Source organism: Anolis sagrei, chromosome 11 (genome assembly GCF_037176765.1).
Source record: "Anolis sagrei isolate rAnoSag1 chromosome 11, rAnoSag1.mat, whole genome shotgun sequence".
In the NCBI taxonomy this organism is placed as follows: domain Eukaryota; kingdom Metazoa; phylum Chordata; class Lepidosauria; order Squamata; family Dactyloidae; genus Anolis; species Anolis sagrei.
This window is the reverse complement of record NC_090031.1, coordinates 1006317-1030258: the sequence shown is the minus strand read 5'-3', so window position 1 is coordinate 1030258 and position 23942 is coordinate 1006317. Positions and strand designations below refer to the sequence as shown.

Here is a 23942-nt window from a genome sequence, read left to right as displayed (position 1 = left end):
ACCTTCTCTTGACGAATTCTGATGACAGATTTATATATATATATATATAATTCTATACATAATATAATTCTATACATACATATATATATCTCCACATCTCTCTCTCTCTCTCTATATATATATATACATTGATAAACTATGCTTTCAAATGAATCCTTCTTGTGACCCTCTCTATATTATTTATTTATTTATTTATTTATTTATTACTTGCACTTATTAACCGCCGCTCTCAGCCCTAGGGCGACTCGTGGCGGTGTACAAAACATAGAAAAAACAACAATTTACAATGAGTCAAGACCACAACACAACATCTTACTAATACAGACATCTAATTAAACTAAAAATCCGCTTCGTCTTATTTTGGGGTCATAATCAATCTCATAGTCATAGTCCATTCCGGTCGTCTTTCCGATAACATAGCACTCAATTGAAGGCCTTTTCGAAGAGCCATGTTTTCAGGCCCTTGCGGAAGGCCATAAGGGAGGGCGCCTGTCTAATTTCAGCAGGGATGGAGTTCCACAGCCAGGGGGCCACCACCGAGAAGGCCCGCTCTCTTGTCCCCGCCAGACGTGCCTGTGAGGCAGGCGGGATCGAGAGAAGGGCCTCCCCAGATGATCTCAAGGTCCTCGTGGGCTCGTAGGCCGAGATGCGGTCCGCAAGGTATTTTGGGCCGGAACCGTTTAGGGCTTTGTAGGATAGCACCAGCACCTTAAATTGGGCCCGGTAGCAAATCGGCAGCCAGTGGAGCTGGGACAGCAAGGGCGTTGTATGCTCCCTGCGTCCTGCTCCAGTTAACAACATGGTTGCCGCACGCTGGACTAGCTGGAGCTTCCGGGCCGTCTTCAAGGGCAGCCCCACGTAGAGAGCGTTGCAGTAGTCGATGACAGATTTTTATATATATATATATATATATATATATATATATATATATATATAATTCTATACATACATATATATATCTCCACATCTCTCTCTCTCTATGTATATATATATATACATTGATAAATTATGCTTTCAAATGAATCCTTCTTGTGACCCTCTCTATATGAACTCTGATGACAGATATATATATATATATGTGTGTGTGTGTGTGTGTGTGTGTGTGTGTGTATGTATAGAATTATATTATTATTATGGCGGGTTACTACTGCAAGTTGCTTTGACTCTCAAAAGAGAGACTCAAAGCGATATATTGCTTTCATGGTCGGAATCACTGGCTTGCTGTGAGTTTTTCGGGCTGTGTGGCCCTGTTCCAGCAGCATTCCCTCCTGACATTTCACCTGCATCTGTGGCTTAAGGCATCTTCGGAGGTTCTGATACTATTGAGGCAAACAGGGCGTAGATATCCCTGTGGAATCATGCCCAGGGTCGGAGAAAGAACTCTTTGTCTGTTTAAAGCAAGTGCCACCTTTCTTTCCCAGTGACACCACAGAGGACCACACAGATTGGGTGTTGCCAGGTGGAGTCACCACCCAGTGACTCCACCTGGAAACACCCAATCTGGTGACACCACAGAGGGCCACTCCACCCAGCAATAGCCAATCCGGTGACACCCCAGGGGGCCACTCCACCCAGCAACAGGCAATGCAGTGACCGCGCAGAGGGCCACTCCAACTAGCAAGTCAACATAGTGACATCATAGAGGGTCACTCCATCTAGCAAACAACCAATCCAGTGACATCACAGAGGGCAACTACACCTCCAGTGACATCACAGAGGGGCAGTCCACCCAGCAACAGCCTATTATGCAGTGACATCACAGAGGGCCACATCACCTAGCAAACAGACAATCCAGTGACATCACAGAGGGACACTCCACCCAGCAACAGTCAACCTAGTGACATGATAGGGAGCCACTCCACCTAGCAAACAGACAATCCAGTGACATCACAGAGGGCCACTACACCTCTAGTAACATCACAGAGGGCCACTCCACCTTTAGTGACATCGCAGAGGACCATTCCACCCAGCAACAGCCCATGTGGTGAACCCATAGGGGACCCCTCCACCTGGCAACAGCCAATATGGTAACACCACGGGGGGCCACCTCACCTAGCAACAGCCAACCTTGTAGCACCACAGGGGACCACTTCACCTGGCAACAGCCAGTGCAGTGACATCATAGAGGACCACTACACCTGGCAAACATCCGATCCAATGACACCACAAGGGGTGGTGTCATTGATGGTGACAATGATGGTGACACCACAGGGGGCTACTTCACCTAGTAATGGCTTTTGTGGTACTGGCAGACAGACGGATGCGCACACTTTGACTTTGAGAGATAGATATGGATGCGTGTGTATTTTTTCCACCCATCCCTCCATTCCCCCGTGGAGCGCAGAGTGGCAGGCCCAATCCTCCCCAAGAACGCCATCTGGCAGAAGTTAGGCTGAGACTGAATGAGCCTGGCCCCCTCTTTCCCTGGCACAGGATCCCTTGGACATGTAGGGTTTGGCATAATTTGGTGGCCCAAACGTGCGTGGCTTGCTCGGGGACACCTAAAGTGAACCCCACCCACTCTCCTTCTCTGTGACCCATCCACTCCCACTCGTGTCCTGGGAGAGACTCCTTGCCCGGCAACTCACAGTGCTCAGCTTACTGCAGCAGATGAGGATGCGCCGTTCGTACAGCATACTGGCATAGAGGTGCAGCATGTTGTTCACATCCACAGCCACAAAATACTCCGTCAGGTTTCTCTAGGAAGGAAGGAAGGAGGAAAAAAAGACAACACGTTAGCAAGCTGCTCCGGTTTGGTTTTGGAGTTTGGTAATGAGTGCTAAGTGCCCCTCTCCCCTTTGCAACTGACCTCACAACCTCTGAGGATGCCTGCCCTAGATGCAGGCAAAACGTCAGGAGAGAATGCTCCTGGAACATGGACACCCAGCCTTATCATCAACCATACTGTTGACAATAAGGCGGCGCAAGCGCAGGTGCCACGACAGCAGAATGGGATGTGCAACTGGGAATCAGATAATTATTTGGACGACCCATGGGGACCTAGCAGGTCTTCCCTGAAACCTCTCACGAGTGGCTTCAGTGGAAGTTGGTGATCAATGGAGATATGCAGGCATGCGCACATCCTACAATGCTCTCTTATCGCCATGCTTCCAGGCAGAGGAGACAGAGGAGTGCCCTTTCCTAACACCAGGAAGGAACCCTTCGTGACAGAGAACATGGCCCAACTCCAGAAAAAACAATGGCGATGGCTCTTTCTCTCCTTCCTTCATTTCCCACGTACATGTTCCTCTTTCCTTCCTTCCTTCCTTCCTTCCTTCCTTCCTTCTTTCTTTTTGTTTCTTTCTCTACCTCCCTCCCTCCTTCCTTCTTTCTCTTCCCTACTTCCTTCCTTCCTTCTTTCTTTTTATTTCTTTCTCTACTTCCCTCCCTCCTTCCTTCCTTCTTTCTCTTCCCTACTTCCTTCTTTTCTTCCTTCCTTCCTTCCCTTGCTTTCTCTCATACACCTTCGCCCCTCTTGTCTCATTCTTCTTTTTCTTCCTTCCTTTCTCTTCCCTTTTTTCTCTCTCTTCCCACCCCTCCTTTCCTGCACCTCCTCTTTCTTTTCTCTTCCTTTCCTCCCTTGATACCCTTTCCCCTTCCCCATTCCCTTTTCTCCTTCCTTCCTTCCTTCCTTCCTTCCTTCCTTCCTCTTCCCTTCCTCTTTCTTCCCCTGTCCTTTCCTTCGCCCCTTCTTCCCTTTCCTTTCCTTACCTTTCCTCCCTTCATACTTTCCCCCCTTCCTTCTTTCCTATCTCTCCTCCCTCCCTCCTTCCTCTCACTTCTTTTCCTTCCTTCCTTCTCCTCTTTCTACCTTCCCCTTCTTTCCTCCATTTCTCTTCCCTTCTTTTTCTCTCTTTCCACCCTCCTTTCCTTCATCTTTCATCCCTACTTTCTTCCCTCTCTCTTCCTTTCCTTTCCTCCCTTCATACCTCTTCCCCTTCCCCCTTCTTTCCTATTTCTCCCTCCTTCCTTTCCCTTCTTTTCTTTCCTTCCTTCCTTTCTTCTTTCTACCTTTCCCTTTCTATCTCCCCTTTTTTCCTTACTCCTTCCTTTCCCTTCTTATCCTTCCTTCCTTTCTCTTCCCTTCTTTCTTTCCTTCTTCCCTCTTTCTCTCCCTCCTTCTCTCCCTCCTTCCTTCTCTACTCTTCTTTTTTTCTTCCTTCTCTCCTTACCTTCTTCTCTCCCTCCTTCTCCCCTTCCTTCCTTCCTTCCTTCCTTCCTCCTGTGTATGTGTTTTGTGTGTATATATCTATAGATGTATGTATATGTCTGTGTATGTATATATATGTGTTGTAATGTAATTTTTGTTTTTTGGTTTTTAAGTCCCTTCTGCTGTGTTTTTCGGTGTTTTTATGAGTGATGGTCACTCGTTGGCCTGAGAGGTGTCTTCTGTCCAAATGTGGTGTCCATTCCCCCAGTGGTTTTTGAGTTATGTTAATCCCACAAACGAACATTACATTTTTATGTATATACTAGCCGTCCCCTGCCACGCGTTCTCTCCTTCCTTCCCTCTTTCACTTTTTGGTTTCCTTCTCTCCTTCCTTCTCTACCTTTCTTTCCTTTTCTCCTTCCATCCTTCTTTCCTTCTTTTTCTCCCTCCTTCTCCCCTTTCTTCCTTCTCTATCCTTCTTTCTTTCCTTCTTTCTCTCCTTCCCTCCTTCTTTCCCTCTTTCTCTCCCTTCTTCTCTCTTTCCTTCCTTCTCTACCCTTCTTTCTTTCCTTCTTTCTCTCCTTCCAACCTTCTCTCCCTCTTTCTCTCCCTCCTTCTCTCCTTCCTTCCTTCCTTCTCTACCTTTCTTTCTTTCCTTCTTTCTCTCCTTCCTTCCTTCTCTAGCTTTCTTTCTCTCCTTCTTTCTCTCCTTCCCTCCTTCTTTCCCTCTTTCTCTCCCTCCTTCTCTCTTTCCTTCCTTCTCTACCCTTCTTGCTTTCCTTCTTTCTCTTTTTCCAGCCTTCTTTGTCTCCTTCTCTCCCTCCTTTTCTCCTTCCTTCCTTCCTTCCTTCCTTCCTTCTCTACCTTTCTTTCCTTCTTTCTCTCCTTCCCTCCTTCTTTCCCTCTTTCTCTCCCTCCTTCTCTCCTTCCTTCCTTCTCTACCCTTCTTGCTTTCCTTCTTTCTCTTTTTCCAGCCTTCTTTGCCTCCTTCTCTCCCTCCATCTCTCTTTCGTTCCTTCCTTCCCCCTTTCTGTGTATATGTTTTGTGTGTGTGTATGCATAGATGTGTGCATATGTGTGTGTTTGTGTATATATATGTGGTTTTGCGCATGCATTGTAATGTTGTTGTTTTTTTTTTTTTTGGCTTTTAAGTCCCTTCTGGTGTGTTTTTCAGTGTTTTTATGAGTGATGGTCACTGGTTGGCCTGAGAGGTGTCTTGTGTCCAAATTGGGTGTCCATTCATCCAGTGGCTTTTGAGTTATGTTAATCCCACAAACGAAAATTATATTTTTATTTATATAGATACTAGCCGTCCCCTGCCATGCGTTGCTGTTGTGCACATGGGAGTTCTGTGTAGGAGGCTTGGCCCAATTCTATCATTGGTGGGGTTCAGAATGATCTGTGATTGTAGGTGAACTATAAATCCCAGCAACTACAACTCCCAAATGTCAAGATTCTATTTTCCCCAAACTCCACCAGTGTTCACATTTGGGCATATTGAGTCTTTGTGTAGAGTTTGGTCCAGATCCATCATTGTTTGAGTCCATAGTGCTCTCTGGATATAGGTGAACTACAACTCCAAAACTCAAGTTCAACGCACACCAAATCCTTCTAGTGTTTTCTGTTAGTCATGGGAGTCCCGTGTGCCAAGTTTGGTCCAATTCTATTGTTGGTGAGGTTCAGAGTGCTCTTTGATTGTAGGTGAACTATAAATCCCAGCAAATACAACTCCCAAATGACAAAATCTTTTTTTTTTTTTAGTGAAGGACATACATTGGGTTGTGAGGTGTCTTGTGTCCAAATTGGGTGTCAATTCCCCCAGTGGTTTTTGAGTTCTATTAATCCCACAAACGAACATTACATTTTTATTTATATATATAGATACATAGATAGATAGATAGATAGATAGATAGATAGATAGATAGATAGATATAGATATCTAGGGATGTTGGTAAAGAGCAATCCCAAGTAAGCGTGTGCATGAAAGCACACTGAGACTCGTGCATAACACAACCAGGGCCACGAGTGTTTAGAAAACGCAGTAAACAAAACCAACATGTGCAAATATGCGCATGTGCCGCACCACCACCGCTTGCCACATACGCACACACACATATCCAAACCCCGGCCCTCGAAAAAAGATGGCAAAAGGGCCAACCGGATTGAGCATGTCGCAGAAGCGGAGGGAGCCCATTAGCACTTTTGACAGATCCAAAGATAACTCCCTAATTCTTGGCTGGAGAAGTTTGCCAAGATGTTTCCCACTGTGCAGAAATATGTTCCACAGCTTGCCGTCCAAATACAAAGGGAGCGCTACAGACCCAAAAATTAAGCTCGGCTGCGTTTCCTGGTTTGGGGGGAAAATCAAGCACAACAATAAACACACACTGAGGGGCCGAGGCTGGGTCGGGGTCGGGATGCCGTGCTGGCTGGCCGTATCAGGTGAGAAAGGTGTGAGCGCATCCAGGTAACGAAAAAGAAGGGTTGGGGGAAAGAAGGGAAAGAACAGATTTGATCAGACCCCTGCAACTGGCATGCATTAATCCCACACACACACACACACACACACACACACACGTTGTGCTTATCCCATCTGTGCTGATTAGCAAGAAGCTTGTGTCTAAACAGAAGAGTCGGCGAGCAGGAAGCGGAAGCCATTCGGGTCTTGGAGAAAGGAAACCAAACACAGCTCCATCAACCCCGATTCACCCGGGAATTGGTTACGGAGGAAGGACACCGCATTGAGGAAAATACTCTGGGATGATCATGGGAAGTATGGAGAGCACTTGGGTGAATGACCGTGAAGGTCAAGGGGATGTGGTCATGGCTGAGTCACAACCACGTGAGGGTTGTTGCAAAGGCGTTGCATCAGCCACGGTCCCTTACTCACAGAATCCTAGAATCCTAGAGTTGGAAGAGACCTCTTGGGCCATCCAGTCCAACCCCATTCTGCCAAGAAGCAGGAACATTGCATTCAATCAATCAATCAATCAATGATTTATTACGGTCTTTAAGGGTCTATTTCACCCAAAGCACCCCCAACAGATGGCCATCCAGCCCCTGTTTCAAAGCCTCCAAAGAAGGAGCCTTCACCACACTCTCACCACAGCTGTTTAGCAGAGAGTTCCACTGCTAAACAGCTCTCATAGTCATAGAATCATAGAATCCTAGAGGTAGAAGAGACCTCATGGTCCATCCACTCCAACCCCATTCTGCCAAAACTGCATTCAAAGCACCCACAACAGATGGCCACCCAGCCTCTGTTTCAAAGACTCCAAAGAAGGAGCCTTCACCACACTCTACGGCAGAGAGTTCCACTGCTGAACAGCTCTCATAGTCATAGAATCATACAATCCTCGAGTTGAAAGAGACCTCATGGGCCATCCAGTCCAACCTCATTCTGCCAAAATTGCATTCAAAGCACCCCCGACAGATGGACATCCAGCCTCTGCTTAAAAGCTTCCAAAGAAGGAGCCTCCACCACACTCTGGGGCAGAGAGTTCCACTGCTGAATGGCTCTCACAGTCAGGAAGTTCTTCCTCATGTTCAGATGGAATCTCCTCTCTTGTAGTTTGAAGCCATTGTTCCATTGCGTCCTAGTCTCCAGGAAAGCAGAAAACTAGGACGCGGAACAATGGCTTCAAACTACAAGAGAGGAGATTCCATCTGAACACGAGGAAGAACTTCATAGAATCCTAGAATCCTAGAGTTGGGAGAGACCTCATGGTCCATCCAGTTCAACCCCATTCTACTAAAATTGCACTCAAAGCACCCCCCAACAGATGGCCACCCAACCTCTGTTTAAAAGCCTCCAAAGAAGGAGCCTCCACCACACTCCAGGACAGAGAGTTCCACTACTGAACAGCTCTCATAGTCAGAATCATAGAATCCTAGAGTTGGAAGAGACCTCATGGGCCATCCAGTCCAACCCCGTTCTGCCAAAATTGCACTCAAAGCACCCCCAACAGATGGTCATCCAGTCTCTGTTTCAAAGCCTTCAAAGAAGGAGCCTCCACCACACTCCGGGGCAGAGAGTTCCACTGCTCAATAGCTCTCACAGTCATAGAATCCTAGAGTTGGAAGAGACCTCATGGGCATCCAGTCCAACCCCATTCTGCCAAAATTGCATTCAAAGCACGCACAACAGATGGCCATCCAGCCTCTGTTTCAAAGCCTCCAAAGAAGGAGCCTCCACCACACTCAGGGGCAGAGAGTTCCACTGCTGAACAGCTCTCACAGTCAGAATCCTAGAATCCTAGAGTTGGGAGAGAACTCTTGGGCCATCCAGTCCAACCCCATTGTGCAAAAATTGCATTCAAAATGACACAACTGCCACTGCTGGCTGTTCTAACAACAGTGTGAACAGTGCTGTCCACTTCCCAAGAGGCTTAAACGTGGACGGGCAGAGAAGGCGAAAGCAAGGGGCTGTGAAAGCGACGAAGGCGCCGGAGGAAGGATAAAGCAGATCCGGAGTGCAACTCCTGCATTTGTTTTGCATTTGCCTCTCCCTGCTCCAAGATCCACACATGCAAAGCCGTATAAAAGTTTAAAGGGTCTGGATGGCAGGCAAGCATGGTCCGGTTACTCTTCCCTGGGGGGGGGGGGGGGGGCCTTCAGCCTCCCTCCCACACATCCCCAACAAAGGCATCTCCCCGGATCACACCCACTTCACAGCCCTGAGCAGCGCGGCTTTAAACCTCTTTTCCAAGTGTTTCTGGCCCACAGCCTCCCGGTTTTATGGCCGCCTTTGATTCACGAGCATCCCGAATGTCTACTGATTGAATGTTATGGGAAGTTGACTCATACGCAGAGAGTTCTGCCAACAGACATCCACAGGCAGAGAAGACACTGGTGAAGGGAAAAAGGGGAAAAGGGAGCTGTGTTTCATAAACTCTGCAGCATTGAGCACAACCATCTGAAAGGACCAAAGGAACAGCTCTGGGCCTGCCATCGTTCCTTTCCTGGGCATCTCGGTTTAACCCACCTGTAGCCAAACACACTCTCTCCACGGAAAGGAAGTCATTGCCTTGCAAGAGGTGATTTCTGAGAGGTCCGTTGCGTCGTTTGGATACGTTTATATTGGTATATTTTAAGCTGTATTGGACCTATCCAGCTTGCCCTTTGAATAAAAATATTTATTTATGTGTCTGTTTGTTTATTGACTGTATATACTCGAGTATAAGCCTGGTTTTTCAGCTCCTTTTTTAGGCTAGAAAATCTCCCCTCGGCTTATACTCAACTCAAAGGTTATTTACTATTTTACTCTGTGATTAGTATTGATTTTATTGCATTTATTACTTTACTCTATTTATTATTGTTATTATTACATTTATTATTTTACTTTTTTTGTTATTGTTATTATTACATTTATTATTTTACTCTTTTTGTTATTGTTATTATTACATTTATTATTTTACTCTGTTATTACTGTTATTATATTTCCATTATTTTACTCTATTTTTTATTTTTATTATTACATTTATTATTTTACTCTTTTATTATTATTATTGCATGTATTATTTTACTCTATTTATTATTGTTATTATTACATTTATTATTTTACTCTGTTTGTTATTGTTATTAATACATTTATTATTTTACTCTGTTATTACTGTTATTATATTTCCATTATTTTACTCTATTTTTTATTTTTATTATTACATTTATTATTTTACTCTTTTATTATTGTTATTACATGTATTATTTTACTCTATTTATTATTGTTATTATTACATTTATTATTTTACTCTATTTATTATTATTACTACATTTATTATTTTACTCTGTTTGTTATTGTTATTAATACATGTATTATTTTATTCTATTTATTACTATTATTATTACATTTATTATTTTACTCTATTTGTTGTTGTTCTTATTACATTTATTATTTTACTCTATTTATTATTGTTATTATTACATTTATTATTTTATTCTGTTTATTATTGTTCTTATTAAATTTATTATTTTACTCTATTTATTATTGTTATTACTACATGTATTTTTACTCTATTTATTATTACATGTATTATTTTACTCTATTTATTATTATTATTATTATTATTACATGTATTATTTTACTCTGCTTATTATTGTTCTTATTAAATTTATTATTTTACTCTATTTATTATTGTTATTATTACATTTATTATTTTACTCTTTATTATTGTTCTTATTACATGTATTATTTTATTCTATTTATTATTATTATTATTACATGTATTATTTTACTGTTTATTATTGTTCTTATTAAATTATTATTTTACTCTATTTATTATTGTTATTATTACATGTATTATTTTACTCTATTTATTATTATTATTACATTTATTATTTTACTCTATTTATTACTATTATTATTACATTTATTATTTTATTCTATTTATTATTTTACTCTATTTGTTATTGTTCTTATTACATTTATTATTTTGTTCTATTTATTACTATTATTATTACATTTATTATTTTACTATTTATTATTGTTATTGCATTTATTATTTTACTCCCTTTACTATTATTGGAAGGATGTGTAAGCACATTCACATTACATTAAAATAATGGTTTAATCAGAGTTAGGCAGCTTTATCTTAAATTACAATTTTATGTAAATATTTTTGAATGTTTACTCTACTAACGCCTCAATTAATGTAATTGTATTGGTATCTTGTCACCTTGTCTTGTATCTTGCCCCCTTCCCTCTCTCCTGAGGAATCTGTACAAGGACCAAGTAGCAACAGTAAGAACTGACCACGGAACAACAGACTGGTTCAAGATTGGGAAAGGCGTCCGGCAAGGCTGCATCCTCTCACCCAACCTTTTTAACTTGTATGCAGAACACATCATGCGATGTGCGGGGCTGGATGAATGCAAAGCTGGGGTGAAAATGGCTGGAAGAAACATTAACAACCTCAGATATGCAGATGACACCACTCTGATGGCCGAAAGCGAGGAGGAGCTGAGGAGCCTTCTCATCAAGGTGAAAGAAGAAAGCGCAAAAGCTGGGTTGCAGCTAAACGTCAAAAAAACCAAGATTATGGCAACAAGAATGATTGACAACTGGGAAATAGAGGGAGAAACCGTGGAGGCCGTGACAGGGTTTGTATTTCTAGGCGCAAAGATGAATGCAGACGCAGACTGTGGCCAGGAAATCAGGAGACGCTTCCTTCTCGGGAGGAGAGCAATGTCCAGTCTCGATAAAATAGTCAAGAGTAGAGACATCAGACTGGCAACCAAGATCCATTGCCTAGTCCAAGCCATGGTCTTCCCTGTAGTCACCTACGGATGTGAGAGCTGGACCTTAGGGAAGGCTGAGCGAAGGGAGAGAGATGCTTTTGAGCTGTGGTGTTGGAGGAAAGTGCTGAGAATGCCTTGGACTGCGAGAAGATCCAACCAGTCCATCCTCCAGGAAAGAAAGCCCGGCTGCTCACTGGAGGGAAGGAGATGAGAGGCAAAGATGAAGTCCTTTGAATGCCACATCATGAGGAGGGAGCAAAGCCTAGAGAAGGGAATGATGCTGGGGAAAGTGGAAGGCAAAAGGAAGAGGGGCCGACCAAGGGCAAGATGGATGGATGGCATCCTTGAAGGGACTGGACTGACCTTGAAGGAGACCCTGGGGGTGGTAACGGCCGACAGGGAGCTCTGGCGTGGGCTGGTCCAGGAGGTCACGAAGAGTCGGAGACGACTGAACGAATGAACAACAACAACATTGGTATCTATTTCTGTTCTGAAACGTACCAGTAGCGGCTGCATTTCTCCCCCTTGGATTATGTTCAAGTCAATACATTTACCCAGTTTCTTGTGGTAAAATTAGGCGCCTCGGCTTATATTTGGGTCGGCTTATATTCAAGTATATACGGCATACTTGTACTAAGAAGCTGGCCACTTGGAGCGCCTCTGGTGTGGCTGTGAGAAGGTTTCCCATTGTGCACATGGCAGGGCTCAGGTTGCATTGCAATAGGTGGTCTCTGGTTTGCTCTTCTCCGCACTTGCAGACCACCAACTACAATGCGGCCCGAGCCCTGCCACACGCACAATGGAGGACCTTCTCACAGCCACACCAGAGGCACTCCAAGTGGCCAGCTTCTGGCCAAAGGACATTGAATAGAATGCCCAGTTTGCAAACTTTGTGGGGTTCTGACTCCCTCTTTCTCTTCAATACGTGCTTCCTGAAACCCCTTGTGGCGCGTTTCCACCCACCTGAGAAACAACACAGGACTTACTCACATTTTCAGGTATGCTGGGAAGTTCTCTGATGTCAGGCACAGTAAAATAAGAGTGCTAAGGAGGAAAACGGGGGAGAAAAAACATATATGTGTTACGACTCTTCTTAAAATACCACCATACATTTTTGCATTTGTTTGAAACTAGCTTGGGTCCCCGACGTTGCCCGGGCATAAAGGTTGTGGGTGAACTACAGCTCACATCACGCCAAGTGAACCCCGTGAAACTCCCATCAATACTTAAAGTGTGTGCTTTAACGTGGATAAAAGATTGGACAAAATTGGAAGATGAAAAATTATTAAACCTGGAAGGAATAGACCTGAGAGCCGGATGGCACCAATGTCAGGATTATTTAGTTATGTATGTGTGTTTTTCAATGTGCTTCTATATAATTCAAGATGGATTCTATTCTGCTCTATTGTATATCAGAAATACTGTGCTGAGGCTGTGAAACTGTAACCTTGACAGAAATGAGATAACGCGTTCTCTGGCTGGGAAGAAGAGGGAGGATCTGGTCTCAGTCAGAAGTCAGATAAGCAAGTGTTCAGAGACTGTTGTTTTTGCCTAGGAGTTCCTGTCTGTAGCTTGCTGTGAATAGACGTGTGTAGATGTACTTGGTAAAACTTAGTTTTCTATTGTAACTAAAACACAGTGTCTGCTGATCTAGCAACCCTTCTGCTGGCAAGCGTCAATACTCTGACAACCAATACCTATGGTATGAGGGAGTGAAAAAGGAAAAAAAAATGGAAACCATTTCATTAGGCCGGCAATATACAAAATTTGGGGGAAATATAAAAAGAAAATATGTGAAAAAACTCCACAATGGATATCCCCGCTGGAAGCATTGCAAAGAAGAGAATTAGGCTGGAATGACTGGCCAAAATACAAAGAATTATTTAAAAAAGAAAATGGAAATATAAATATAAATATAAAGTATAAATATGTGAGAGGAAGCCACAGGGAGGAGGAGGGAGCAAGCTTGTTTTCTGCTTCCCTGGAGACTAGGACGCAAGGGAACCATGGCTTCAAACTACAAGAGAGGAGATTCCATCTGAACATTAGGAAGAACTTCCTGACTGTGAGAGCCGTTCAGCAGTGGAACTCTCTGCCCCGGAGTGTGGTGGAGGCTCCTTCTTTGGAAGCTTTGAAACAGGGGCTGGATGGCCATCTGTCAGGGGTGATTTGAATGCAATATTCCTGCTTCTTGGCAGAAAGGGGTTGGACTGGATGATGGCCCAGAAGGTCTCTTCCAACTCTTTGATTCTATGATTCTATAATTCTATAACTCTAAAATCGCAACAAGAAATGGAGGAAACAAATGAGAAAATTTCATGGTTCCAATATAGACAGATACGAGATTGCTTCAAAAAGGACGAAAAGTTAGGCTTCTCTCCTTCTTTCCCTTCCTTTGCTCCCTCCTTCCTTTCTTCCCTTTTTCTTTCTTTCTTTCTATCCTTCGTTCCTTTTCTACCTCATTCCTTCCTTCCTCCTTTTATCTTTTCCTTCCTTTTTCTCTCCTTCCTTCCTTCTCTGCCTCTTTCCTTCCATGCTTCCTTCCCTCTTTCCTTCTTTCTTGACCCACCCTCCCTCCCTCCCTCCTTCCCTCCCTCCCTCCCTCCCTCCCTCCCTCCCTCCTTTCTTTCTTTCTTTCTTTCTTTCTTTCTTTCTTTCTTTCTTTCTTTCTTTCTCCCCTTCCTTCCTTCCCTCTTCCTTCCCTCTTTTCTGTATGTCATTTAGCTGTTTAGGGTTTTTAAGTCCTTTCTGCTGTTTTTTTTGGGGGGGGGGGGGGGGTGTTATGAGTGATGGTCACTCATTGGTCTGTTAGGGGTATAGTGTCCAAATTTCATATCAATTCATCCAGTGGTTTTTGAGTTCTGTTAATCCCACAAACGAACATGACATTTTTATTTATATAGATTTCTAGCCTGGCATATGGTGATTCAAGGTGGATTACAGGCTAGTTGTCTGTCTAGTCGGTGTATAATGGCATTGAATGTTTGCCTGGAGGGCTGAAGTTGGCCCATGCCTGGTGAAGACAGTGGCGGGGGGGGGGGGGGGAGAGATATTCAAAAGTCTGCCTCTGTTTGAAACTTTACACATGTCTTTAGTATGATGTGAACCAGCAGAGCCCCTTGAAGATGGGTGGGCTGCGCCAGCTGCACCCGTACCTTGGGAAGTCTGACTTGGCCACGGTGGTCCACGCTTTGGTTACATCCCACTTAGACTACTGCAACGCTTTCTACGTGGGGTTGCCTCTGAAGACTGCCCAGAAGCTGCAGCTAGTCCAACGCTCGGCAGCCAGACTACTAACGGGTGCTGGGTACAGGGAGCACACCACTCCGCTGTGACACCAGCTCCACTGGCTGCCAATTAGCTTCCGAGCACAATTCAAAGTGCTGGTGTTAACCTATAAAGCCGTAAATGACTTTGAACGGATTCTCCCCTATGAACCATCAAGATGATTAAGATTGTCTGGAGAGGCCCTGCTCTCGGTCCCACCGGCCTCGCAAGCGCGTCTGGTGGGGACGAGGGACAGGGCCTTCTCGGTGGTGGCCCCTCGACTCTGGAACTCTCTTCCACTGGAGATCAGAACCGCCCCTTCTATCCTGACATTTAGGAAACAGGTGAAGACGTGGCTATGGAGACAGGCATTCGACGAGTGAGCCAACACCCTGAGATATGGATGGAGGATGATGAGCAATGTTTTAGTAGGACAACTGACCATTGTAGTTATTGATTGTAATGGCTGTTTTAATGTTTTACTCTAATATGTATGATGATGTTTTATTGATTGTATCTGGATTTTATGGTTGGAAACCGGTCTGAGTCCCTCAAGAGAGGTGAGAAGGTCGGGATACAAAACTTTTAAATAAATAAATAAATAAATAAATAAATGTTCACATTTACTGCATTCGGCCACAGCCGACTTCACGCTTTCCTTTCAATTTACAGCTTAATCCAACAAACAATCCCCTTGGAAATCAATCCCACCCAATCCCATGTGAATCCCTACTACTCCTGGACCCGAGAGGTCCCACTTACCACGCTGAGATGGACAGAAGAGCCAGGCTGAGGGATGGGCAGTTTGTAGAGAGTCTCGAGCAGTTCATACCACTGGCTGTCCTGAAGCAAGAAACACACAAAAAAGGGGAAGGTCACTTTGAAAGAGGAGGTGGTTGTGGTGGCACAGCCCTGATCCACGGAACGGCCTCTTTTTCTCCTCCCGTCCACGACCAAGGGGCCAAAATCCTTCCTGAGGACACAATCCATCGTGCGACTCATTGTCTCATAACTTATAATTTATTTATTTGTCGTGTCAGAACAACCAGTGAAATTATATTACATTTCTAACAGAAACAAAGAAAACAAGCAAGTTACAAAATTTGTGAGTTTGGTAGTTGATTAGATGTCCTTTGACCAGTCTCTGGCCACTTGGAGTGCCTCTGGTGTTGCTGCAAGAAGGTCCTCCCTTGTGCATGTGGCAGGGCTCAGGTTGCATTGCAGCAGGTGGTCAGTGGTTTGCTCTTCTCCACACTCGCATGTCGAGGATTCCACTTTGTGGCCCCATTTCTTGAGGTTGGCTCTGCATCTCGTGGTGCCAGAGCTCAGTCTGTTCAGCGCCTTCCAGGTCACCCAGTCTTCTGTGTGCCCAGGGGGGGGTCTCTCATTTGGTATCAGCCATTGGTTGAGGTTCTGGGTTTGAGCCTGCCACTTTTGGACTCTCGCTTGCTGAAGTGTTCCAGCAAGTGTCTCTGTAGATCTTAGAAAACTATGTCTTGATTTAAGTCGTTGACGTGCTGGCTGATACCCAAACAGGGGATGAGCTGGAGATGTCTCTGCCTTGGTCCTTTCACTATTGGCTGCTACTTCCTGGCGGATGTCAGGTGGTGCAATACCGGCTAGGCAGTATAATTTTTCCAGTGGTGTAGGGCGCAGACACCCTGTGATAATGCGGCATGTCTCATTAAGAGCCACATCCACTGTTTTAGTGTGGTGAGATGTGTTCCACACTGGGCAGAAGAGACCAGCATAACTTATAATTCAGTGACAGTGATAAGCGAAAATATACACCAAGCTCTATTTATTTATTTACGACACTTATTAAATTATTAGCATAGTACAACATCAGTATTATATATTGTACTACACCATGATATTGTAATATTATTAGTAATACTACATGTAATATATAATATTACACCCCCAGATACACCTGACCTGAGGTGCGGTAGGTATTTCCCGGCTCGGACGTCACACTCAGTACCAGAAATGTAGGAAACTTCCTTGTTTCAGTGTGAACAGCAAGAGAAAGTGAAGATGCCTTCTATTCAGCATCCAACATGAGGAAGAACTTCCTGACTGTGAGAGCCGTTCAGCAGTGGAACTCTCTGCCCCAGAGAGAGTGTGGTGGAGGCTCCTTCTTTGGAAGCTTTGAAACAGAGGCTGGATGGCCATCTGTCAGGGGTGCTTTGAATGCAATATTCCTGCTTCTTGGCAGAATGGGGTTGGACTGGATGATGGCCCAGGAGGTCTCTTCCAACTCTTGGATTCTAGGATTCTATGATTTTACATGCCATGTCAATGTATATGATGCATGAAAACATACAGATACACACACACATATGTAGTACGGGACATTGAAGCAGTAGCAAAGTTCTGAAAGCTTACCTGGCCTTTGGCTGTATAGTCTGCCAAGATGTTGAGCTGTTTGTAGAAGACTTCAAACCAAGGGAGGTAACTGTGAGAAAGGGGAAAAGATAAAAGCACAGGTCAACTGACATTGCAAACCGTCTGAATAACGTATTGTCAAAGGCTTTCATGGCTGGAATCACTAGGTTGTTGTAGGTTTTTCGGGCTATACGGCCGTGTTCAAGAGGCATTCTCTCCTGACGTTTCGCCTGCATCTATGGCAAGCATCCTCAGAGGTAGTCAGGTCTGTTGGAATTAGGACAATGGGTTTGTATATCTGTGGAATGGCTGGGGTGGGGCAAAGGGCTCTTCTCTGCTGGAGCTAGGTGTGAATGTTTCAGCTGACCACCTTCATTAGCATTTGAAGGCCTGCCTGAGCCTGGGAAAATGTTTTGTTGAGAGGTGTTAAGATGTGCCTGGTTGTTTCCTCTCTGCTGTTTTGCTCTTGTAATTTTAGAGTTTTTTTTAATACTGGTAGCCAGATTTTGTTCATTTTCATGGTCTCCTCCTTTCTGGATCACTCCAACAACCACCATGTCAGGCTACACAGAGAAGCCACTGAAATCCACAAGCATGTGGACAATTTCGACAGAAAGGAAGAAACCATGAAAATGAACAAAATCTGGCTCCCAGTATTAAAAAATTCTAAAATTACAACAGCACAACAGCAGAGAGGAAACAACCAGGCACATCTTAACACCTCTCAACAGGGGATTTTCCCAGGCTCAGCCAGGCCTTCAAATGCTAATGAAGGTGATCAGTTGAAACATTCACACCTAGCTTCAGCAGAGAAGAGCTCTTTGCCCCACCCCAGCCATTCCACAGATATATAAACCCACTGTCCTATTTCCAACAGACCTCACTACCTCTGAGGATGCTTGCCATAGATGCAGGCGAAACGTCAGGAGAGAATGCCTCTAGACCATGGCCCTATAGCCCGAAAAAACCCACAAGAACCATCTGAATAACACTGAAACAACACCTTAGCAGCCAGTTCTTTGCACCTGCAACACTCCCTATCTCCCATTATATGTCAATTTAAGGTCATCAGTCACACGACTCATGAATCTATAACTTGCACATGAACGTGCGGATCATTCTGCCAAGGAGTAAATCATGAAGCGCCATGACGGAGATCAGGAATAGAGGACTACGGCCAACATCTGCCTGTCTCATGCAAAAGCCACAGTGAAATTTCAGTAGCTCATAGACCAGTGGTTCTCAACCAGATGTTTTTGGCCTACAACTCCCAGAAATCCTAACAGCTGGTAAACTGGCTGGGATTTCTGGGAGTTGTAGGCCAAAAACATCTGGGGACCCCAGGTTGAGAACCACTGTCATAGACCTTGCGCCAAGAAATATAACTTTTCATATTGTATGACAGCATGATCATGCCCATCAAACTATTCCAAGCAACAACAACAACAATAATAACAACATTTTGTTTGTATTCTGGCCTTCTCCCCATGGGGATTCAGAGCGCATTACAGTGTAAACAGATACCGGCACACATTCAATGCCTTCTATGAGACACACAATGAGACACACAAACACAAACAAAGGCAGAGGCTTCTCTTAAAATTGTTGCTTAATGGCCACCCATGAAAGCACTGCATCTCCCATGAGTTTTCTCCACAACTTTCCCACATACTCTCTCAGACCGGCGTAATCTATTTTCAACTCTTGATTTGTAAACGAAGACTTTTGTCAATCTCCATAACTACAGGTAGTTTATCCTGAGGACCCTCCTTATCACCCAGCTCCTCACTCGATTCCTTATCTGCTGTTGCTACTTCTGACTCCTTGGGCTGGCCACAGAGAGAACCATCTGAAACACACAAGCAAAGGCAAAAGCTTCTCTTAAACTTGTTGTTTAATAGCTTACGTATGAAAGCATTGAGTCTCCTGTGAGTTTTCGCCACAACTTTCCCACATAATCCCTCAGGCCGGCATAATCTATTTTCAACTCTGATTTATAAACAAAGACTTTTGTCCATCTCCATAACTATAGGTGGTTTCTCCTGGGAACCCTCCTTATCACTCAGCTCTTCACTCAATTTCTTATCTGCTGTTGCTACTTCTGACTCCTTGGGCTGGCCACAGAGAGAACCATCTGAGGCACACAAACACAAACAAAGGCAGAATCTTCTCTTAAATTTGTTGTGTAATAGCCACACGTGAAAGCACTGCATCTCCCGTGAATTTTCTCCACAACTTTCCCACATAATCTCTCAGACCAGAGTAATCTATTTTCAATTCTTGATTTGTAAATGAAGACTTTTGTTGATCTCCATAACTACAGGTGTTTTCTCCTCCTTATTACTCAGCACTTCACTCGATTTCTTATCTGCTGTTGCTACTTCTGACTCCTTGGACTGGCCACAGAGAGAACCATCTGAGGCACACAAACACAAACAAAGGCAGAGGCTTCTCTTAAATTTGTTGTGTAATAGCCACACGTGAAAGCACGGCGTCTCCCATGAATTTTCTTCACAACTTTCCCATGTAATCTCTCAGACCAGTGTAATCTATTTTCAACTCTGATTTGTAAACAAAGACTTTTGTTAATCTCCATAACTACAGTTGGTTTCTCCTTATTACTCAGCACTTCACTCGATTTCTTATCTGCTGTTGCTACTTCTGACTCCTTGGATTGGCCACAGAGAACCATCCTTTCCCAGACCTGAATTGCCCAAGCTTGAAGGCCCTTTACTTTGTGCCCACAATCCTCTCTAAATCCTGTTTTAACATCAGCCTCTGCCTGATCTACAAGATAAAGAGCAAGTGGACTCTGTTGCAATATTGCATAAAATGACATTTAATGCATAAAATTGCATAAAACGCAATGTTGCATAAAATGAATGGAGAACAAGTATTTACGTCCGTATTCTGTACTAGCCTTGCTGTTTGTACGCATGTGTGGCCTCACCCCTGATATACACCAAGTAATACAATTTAATATGCCAAGTAACTTATGAATGAAGCATTCTGAAGTTTCCGATGGAAATGAGTCCTCTCTGACATTTTCTGGAGTTTTTCACCAGGAAAAAAAAAAACAATCCTGGTTTTTTTCCAGGGCTTCAAAGTTTCTAGAAACTTTCTGGTCTCTGGTTACAATCTGTGGATGGGAAGATGCCACAAAGGAAATGCTCGGCGTGCCTTGGGGACTCCGTGTCTCCAGTATTTGTATTCTCTGAAGGCGGCATTGATGCAACACAAGGCCTTCGGGCACCTTTGCTACCTGGGGAATAGAGCGGAGCCTTCCACAGGCAAGGGACAATCAACTTCCCGGGAAATGGCAACTTAGCCGCTTCAAACGGGAGGATTATTAACAAAACAGCCAACAGAAATATTGGCGAGCGCGGGAGGACGAAAGCCAGCAAGTGCACCTGACAAAAGAGGTTTCAATGCTCTGCCTATGGTTTCTTCGAAAGTGTGAGTATCAAAACATGCCCGCATGTGTGTGTGTGTATGTGCCTTTGGGGAGCTGGGCTCACTTTGCTAAGCAACGGTGCGCCAGCTCCCTTTTCTCGACTAAATAGGCTCTTTCCAACCGCCGGAGCATTCCCCGAGGGGCTGCGCTGCCCTTTCATCTGGGGAAAGAATGCAACAGACGCTCTGCCTTGAGCAGTTCTCCGGAGAGAGGCGGGGGCCCATTTCAATGCGCCCAGAAGCTCCGGAGGGAATGGGGAGGAACAACCCCCCAAAGGCTTTGTCGTCGCCATCGCCGTGCCCAAACCCAGGGTGAAGAAAACAACACAAACTCCAAAGTGTCCCCACCAAGGAACTCTTGTCAGTCGCAACAGACAGGTACAGCCATCCCTTAATTAATGTGCTGGCCGTTCTGGGCGAAAGCGGGTGCATAGCCGGACAAAACGCACAGCGCACAACTCAACAATGGCCTCGTTTAGGAAAAAGCAAATGAAAACAAATTGACCCATTCGGAGATGCAGCCGTAAGACTTCCAGCAACCACCGAGGTGGGAGGATGAAGGCGTTTGGAGTGGTGAGGCTTGCAAAAGCTTAGTCCAGTGATCCAAAACGTTCTTGCAAGATGCCTTGCCACAGCAAAGGAAGGGAAATCCACTCAGGATCCTAGAATCCTAGAGTTGGGAGAGACCTGGTGGGCCATCCCATCTCATGAAGAGCCACATCACAGATTTCTAGAGTTGGAAAAGACCTGGTGGGCCATCCCATCTCATGAAGAGCCACATCACAGAATCCTAAGGTTGGGAGAGACCTGGTGGGCCATCCCATCTCATGAAGAGCCACATCACAGATTTCTAGAGTTGGAATCCCATCTCATGAAGAGCCACATCACGGAATCCTAGAGTTGGAAGAGACCTGGTGGGCCATCCCGTCTCATGAAGAGCCACATCACAGAATCCTAGAGTTGGAAGAGACCTGGTGGGCCATCCCATCTCATGAAGAGCCACATCACAGACTTCTAGAGTTGGAAGAGACCTGGTGGGCCATCCCGTCTCATGAAGAGCTACATCACGAAATCCTAAGGTTGGAAGAGACCTGATGGGCCATCCAGGCTCATGAAGAGCCACATCACAGATTTCTAGAGTTGGAAGAGACCTGGTGGGCCATCCAGGCTCATGAAGAACCACATCACAGAATCCTAGAGTTGGGAGAGACCTGGTGGGCCATCCCGTCTCATGAAGAGCCACATCACAGAATCCTAAGGTTGGAAGGGACCTCGTGGGCCATTCAGGCTCATGAAGAGCCACATCACAGAATCCTAGAGTTGGGAGAGACCTGGTTGGCCATCACACCTCATGAAGAGCCACATGACAGAATCTTAGAGACCTGGTGGGCCATCGCGTCTCATGAAGAGCCACATCACAGAATTCTAGAGTTGGGAGAGACCTGGTGGACCATCCAGGCTCATGAAGAGCCACATCACAGAATCCTAGAGTTGGAAGAGACCTGGTGGGCCATCCCGTCTCATGAAGAGCCACATCACAGAATCCTAGAGTTGGAAGAGACCTGGTGGGCCATCCCATCTCATGAAGAGCCACATCACAGACTTCTAGAGTTGGAAGAGACCTGGTGGGCCATCCAGGCTCATGAAGAACCACATCACAGAATCCTAGAGTTGGGAGAGACCTGGTGGGCCATCCCGTCTCATGAAGAGCCACATCACAGAATCCTAAGGTTGGAAGGGACCTCGTGGGCCATTCAGGCTCATGAAGAGCCACATCACAGAATCCTAGAGTTGGGAGAGACCTGGTTGGCCATCACACCTCATGAAGAGCCACATGACAGAATCTTAGAGACCTGGTGGGCCATCGCGTCTCATGAAGAGCCACATCACAGAATTCTAGAGTTGGGAGAGACCTGGTGGACCATCCAGGCTCATGAAGAGCCACATCATGGAACCCTAGAGTTGTAAGAGACCTGGTGGGCCATCCAGTCCAACCCCTTCCTGCCAAGAAGCAGGACAATTGCATTCAAAGCCCTCCCGATAAATGGCCATCTAGCCATTTCTTAAAAGCCTCCAAAGAAGGAGCCTACATCACACTCCGAGGCAGAGAGTTCCATTGCTGAACAGCTCTCTCTCACACAGTCAGGAAGTTCTTCCTAATGTTCAGGTAGAATCTTCTTCGTTTCCTATAATTTAAACCCATTGCTCCATTGCGTCCTAGTCTCCAGGGAAGCAGAAAACAGACTTGCTCTGTCCTCCCTATGGCATCCCCTCACATCTTGATACATATCCCTCATCATGTCTCCTTCAGCCTTCTCTTCCTCAGGCTAAACATGCCCAGCTCTTTAAGTCGCTCCTCATAGGGCTTGTTCTCCAGACCCTGGATCATTTTAGTCACCCTCCTCTGGACATATTCCATCTTACAGTCAACATGCACCCATTCCTTCCACATTCTAATCCAGGTATGGGCAAACTTGGGCCCTCCAGGTGTTTTGGACTCCAACTCCCACAATTCCTAACAGCCTACTGGCTGTTAGGAATTGTTAGGAATTGTGGGAGTTGAAGTCCAAAACACCTGGAGGGCCCAAGATTGCCCTTGCCTGTTCTAATTGCTATTGCACTGCCCCTATTGTCACATCAATGCGAAGCCACATCACATCGAGGTCTGAGGATGACCTGGGAAGGAATCCCATTGGAATATTGCAGCACACCAAAATACCTGGGAGCCACTCTGGGAAGTGACATCTCTGGCCCATGCTCTGTTCTGACATCAGCCGGCATGCCAATGCCTTAAATCGAAAAATAGTGTCCACATTCTAATCGCGATTGCACGGCCGCCAATGCCCCATCAATGCGATGCCATGGAGTTCAACATAGCCACAGCTCTAGGAGAAAAGCTCAGCCTGTTTGTCCTTGCCTTTGTCACCCTGTACCATCTGCCAGGTGGTAAAGGTAAACGTTTTCCCCTGACATTAAGTCCAGTCGTGTCCAACTCTGTGACTCTGGTGCTCATCTCCATTTCTAAACCGGTGTTGTCCATAGCCATCTCCAAGGTCATGTGGCCGGCATGACTGCATGGAGTGCCCATACTTTCCTGCCGGAGCGGTACCTATTAATCTACTCACATTTGCGTGTTTTTGAACTGCTAGGTTGGCAGAAGCTGGGGCTAACAGTGGGAGCTCACGCCGCTCCCCGGATTCAAACCTGCAGCCTTTTGGTCAGCAAGTTCAGCAGCTCAGCAGTTTAACCCACTGCGCCACCGGTGCAGAATAGAATAACTTTATCGTCCTTGCAGTATTACACAATCCAGGTGGCAAAAAAAAAAAGAATATGCTGGGTGAGATGCATTCCCAAGAATGTTAAGGAAATATTTGCAGCGGTTCCTCCAGAAGTGCTTCCTGAAATGATTTCAAGAGCTGCAGCAGGACCCTCCTTATCACTGAGGATTTCA

At 45.0% G+C, this 23942-nt stretch overlaps 1 protein-coding gene across 5 annotated transcripts in view; it reads right to left on the bottom strand.

The window, feature by feature from the left end:
- Positions 1-23942, bottom strand: part of DENND1A (DENN domain containing 1A) — a 364486-nt gene that overhangs the window by 167355 nt on the left and 173189 nt on the right. For 4 of the 5 annotated variants that reach the window (XM_060757606.2, XM_067471741.1, XM_067471740.1 and 1 more), the window contains exons 6-9: positions 17039-17108; positions 15413-15493; positions 12374-12427; positions 2589-2699 (exon numbers count right to left, since the gene is read on the bottom strand). In XM_060757606.2, the coding sequence (XP_060613589.2) occupies positions 2589-2699; positions 12374-12427; positions 15413-15493; positions 17039-17108 (316 nt within the window). Of the gene's footprint in view, positions 1-2588; positions 2700-12369; positions 12428-15412; positions 15494-17038; positions 17109-23942 lie in introns of those variants that run through there. The other variant, XM_060757609.2, reaches the window with a different exon arrangement.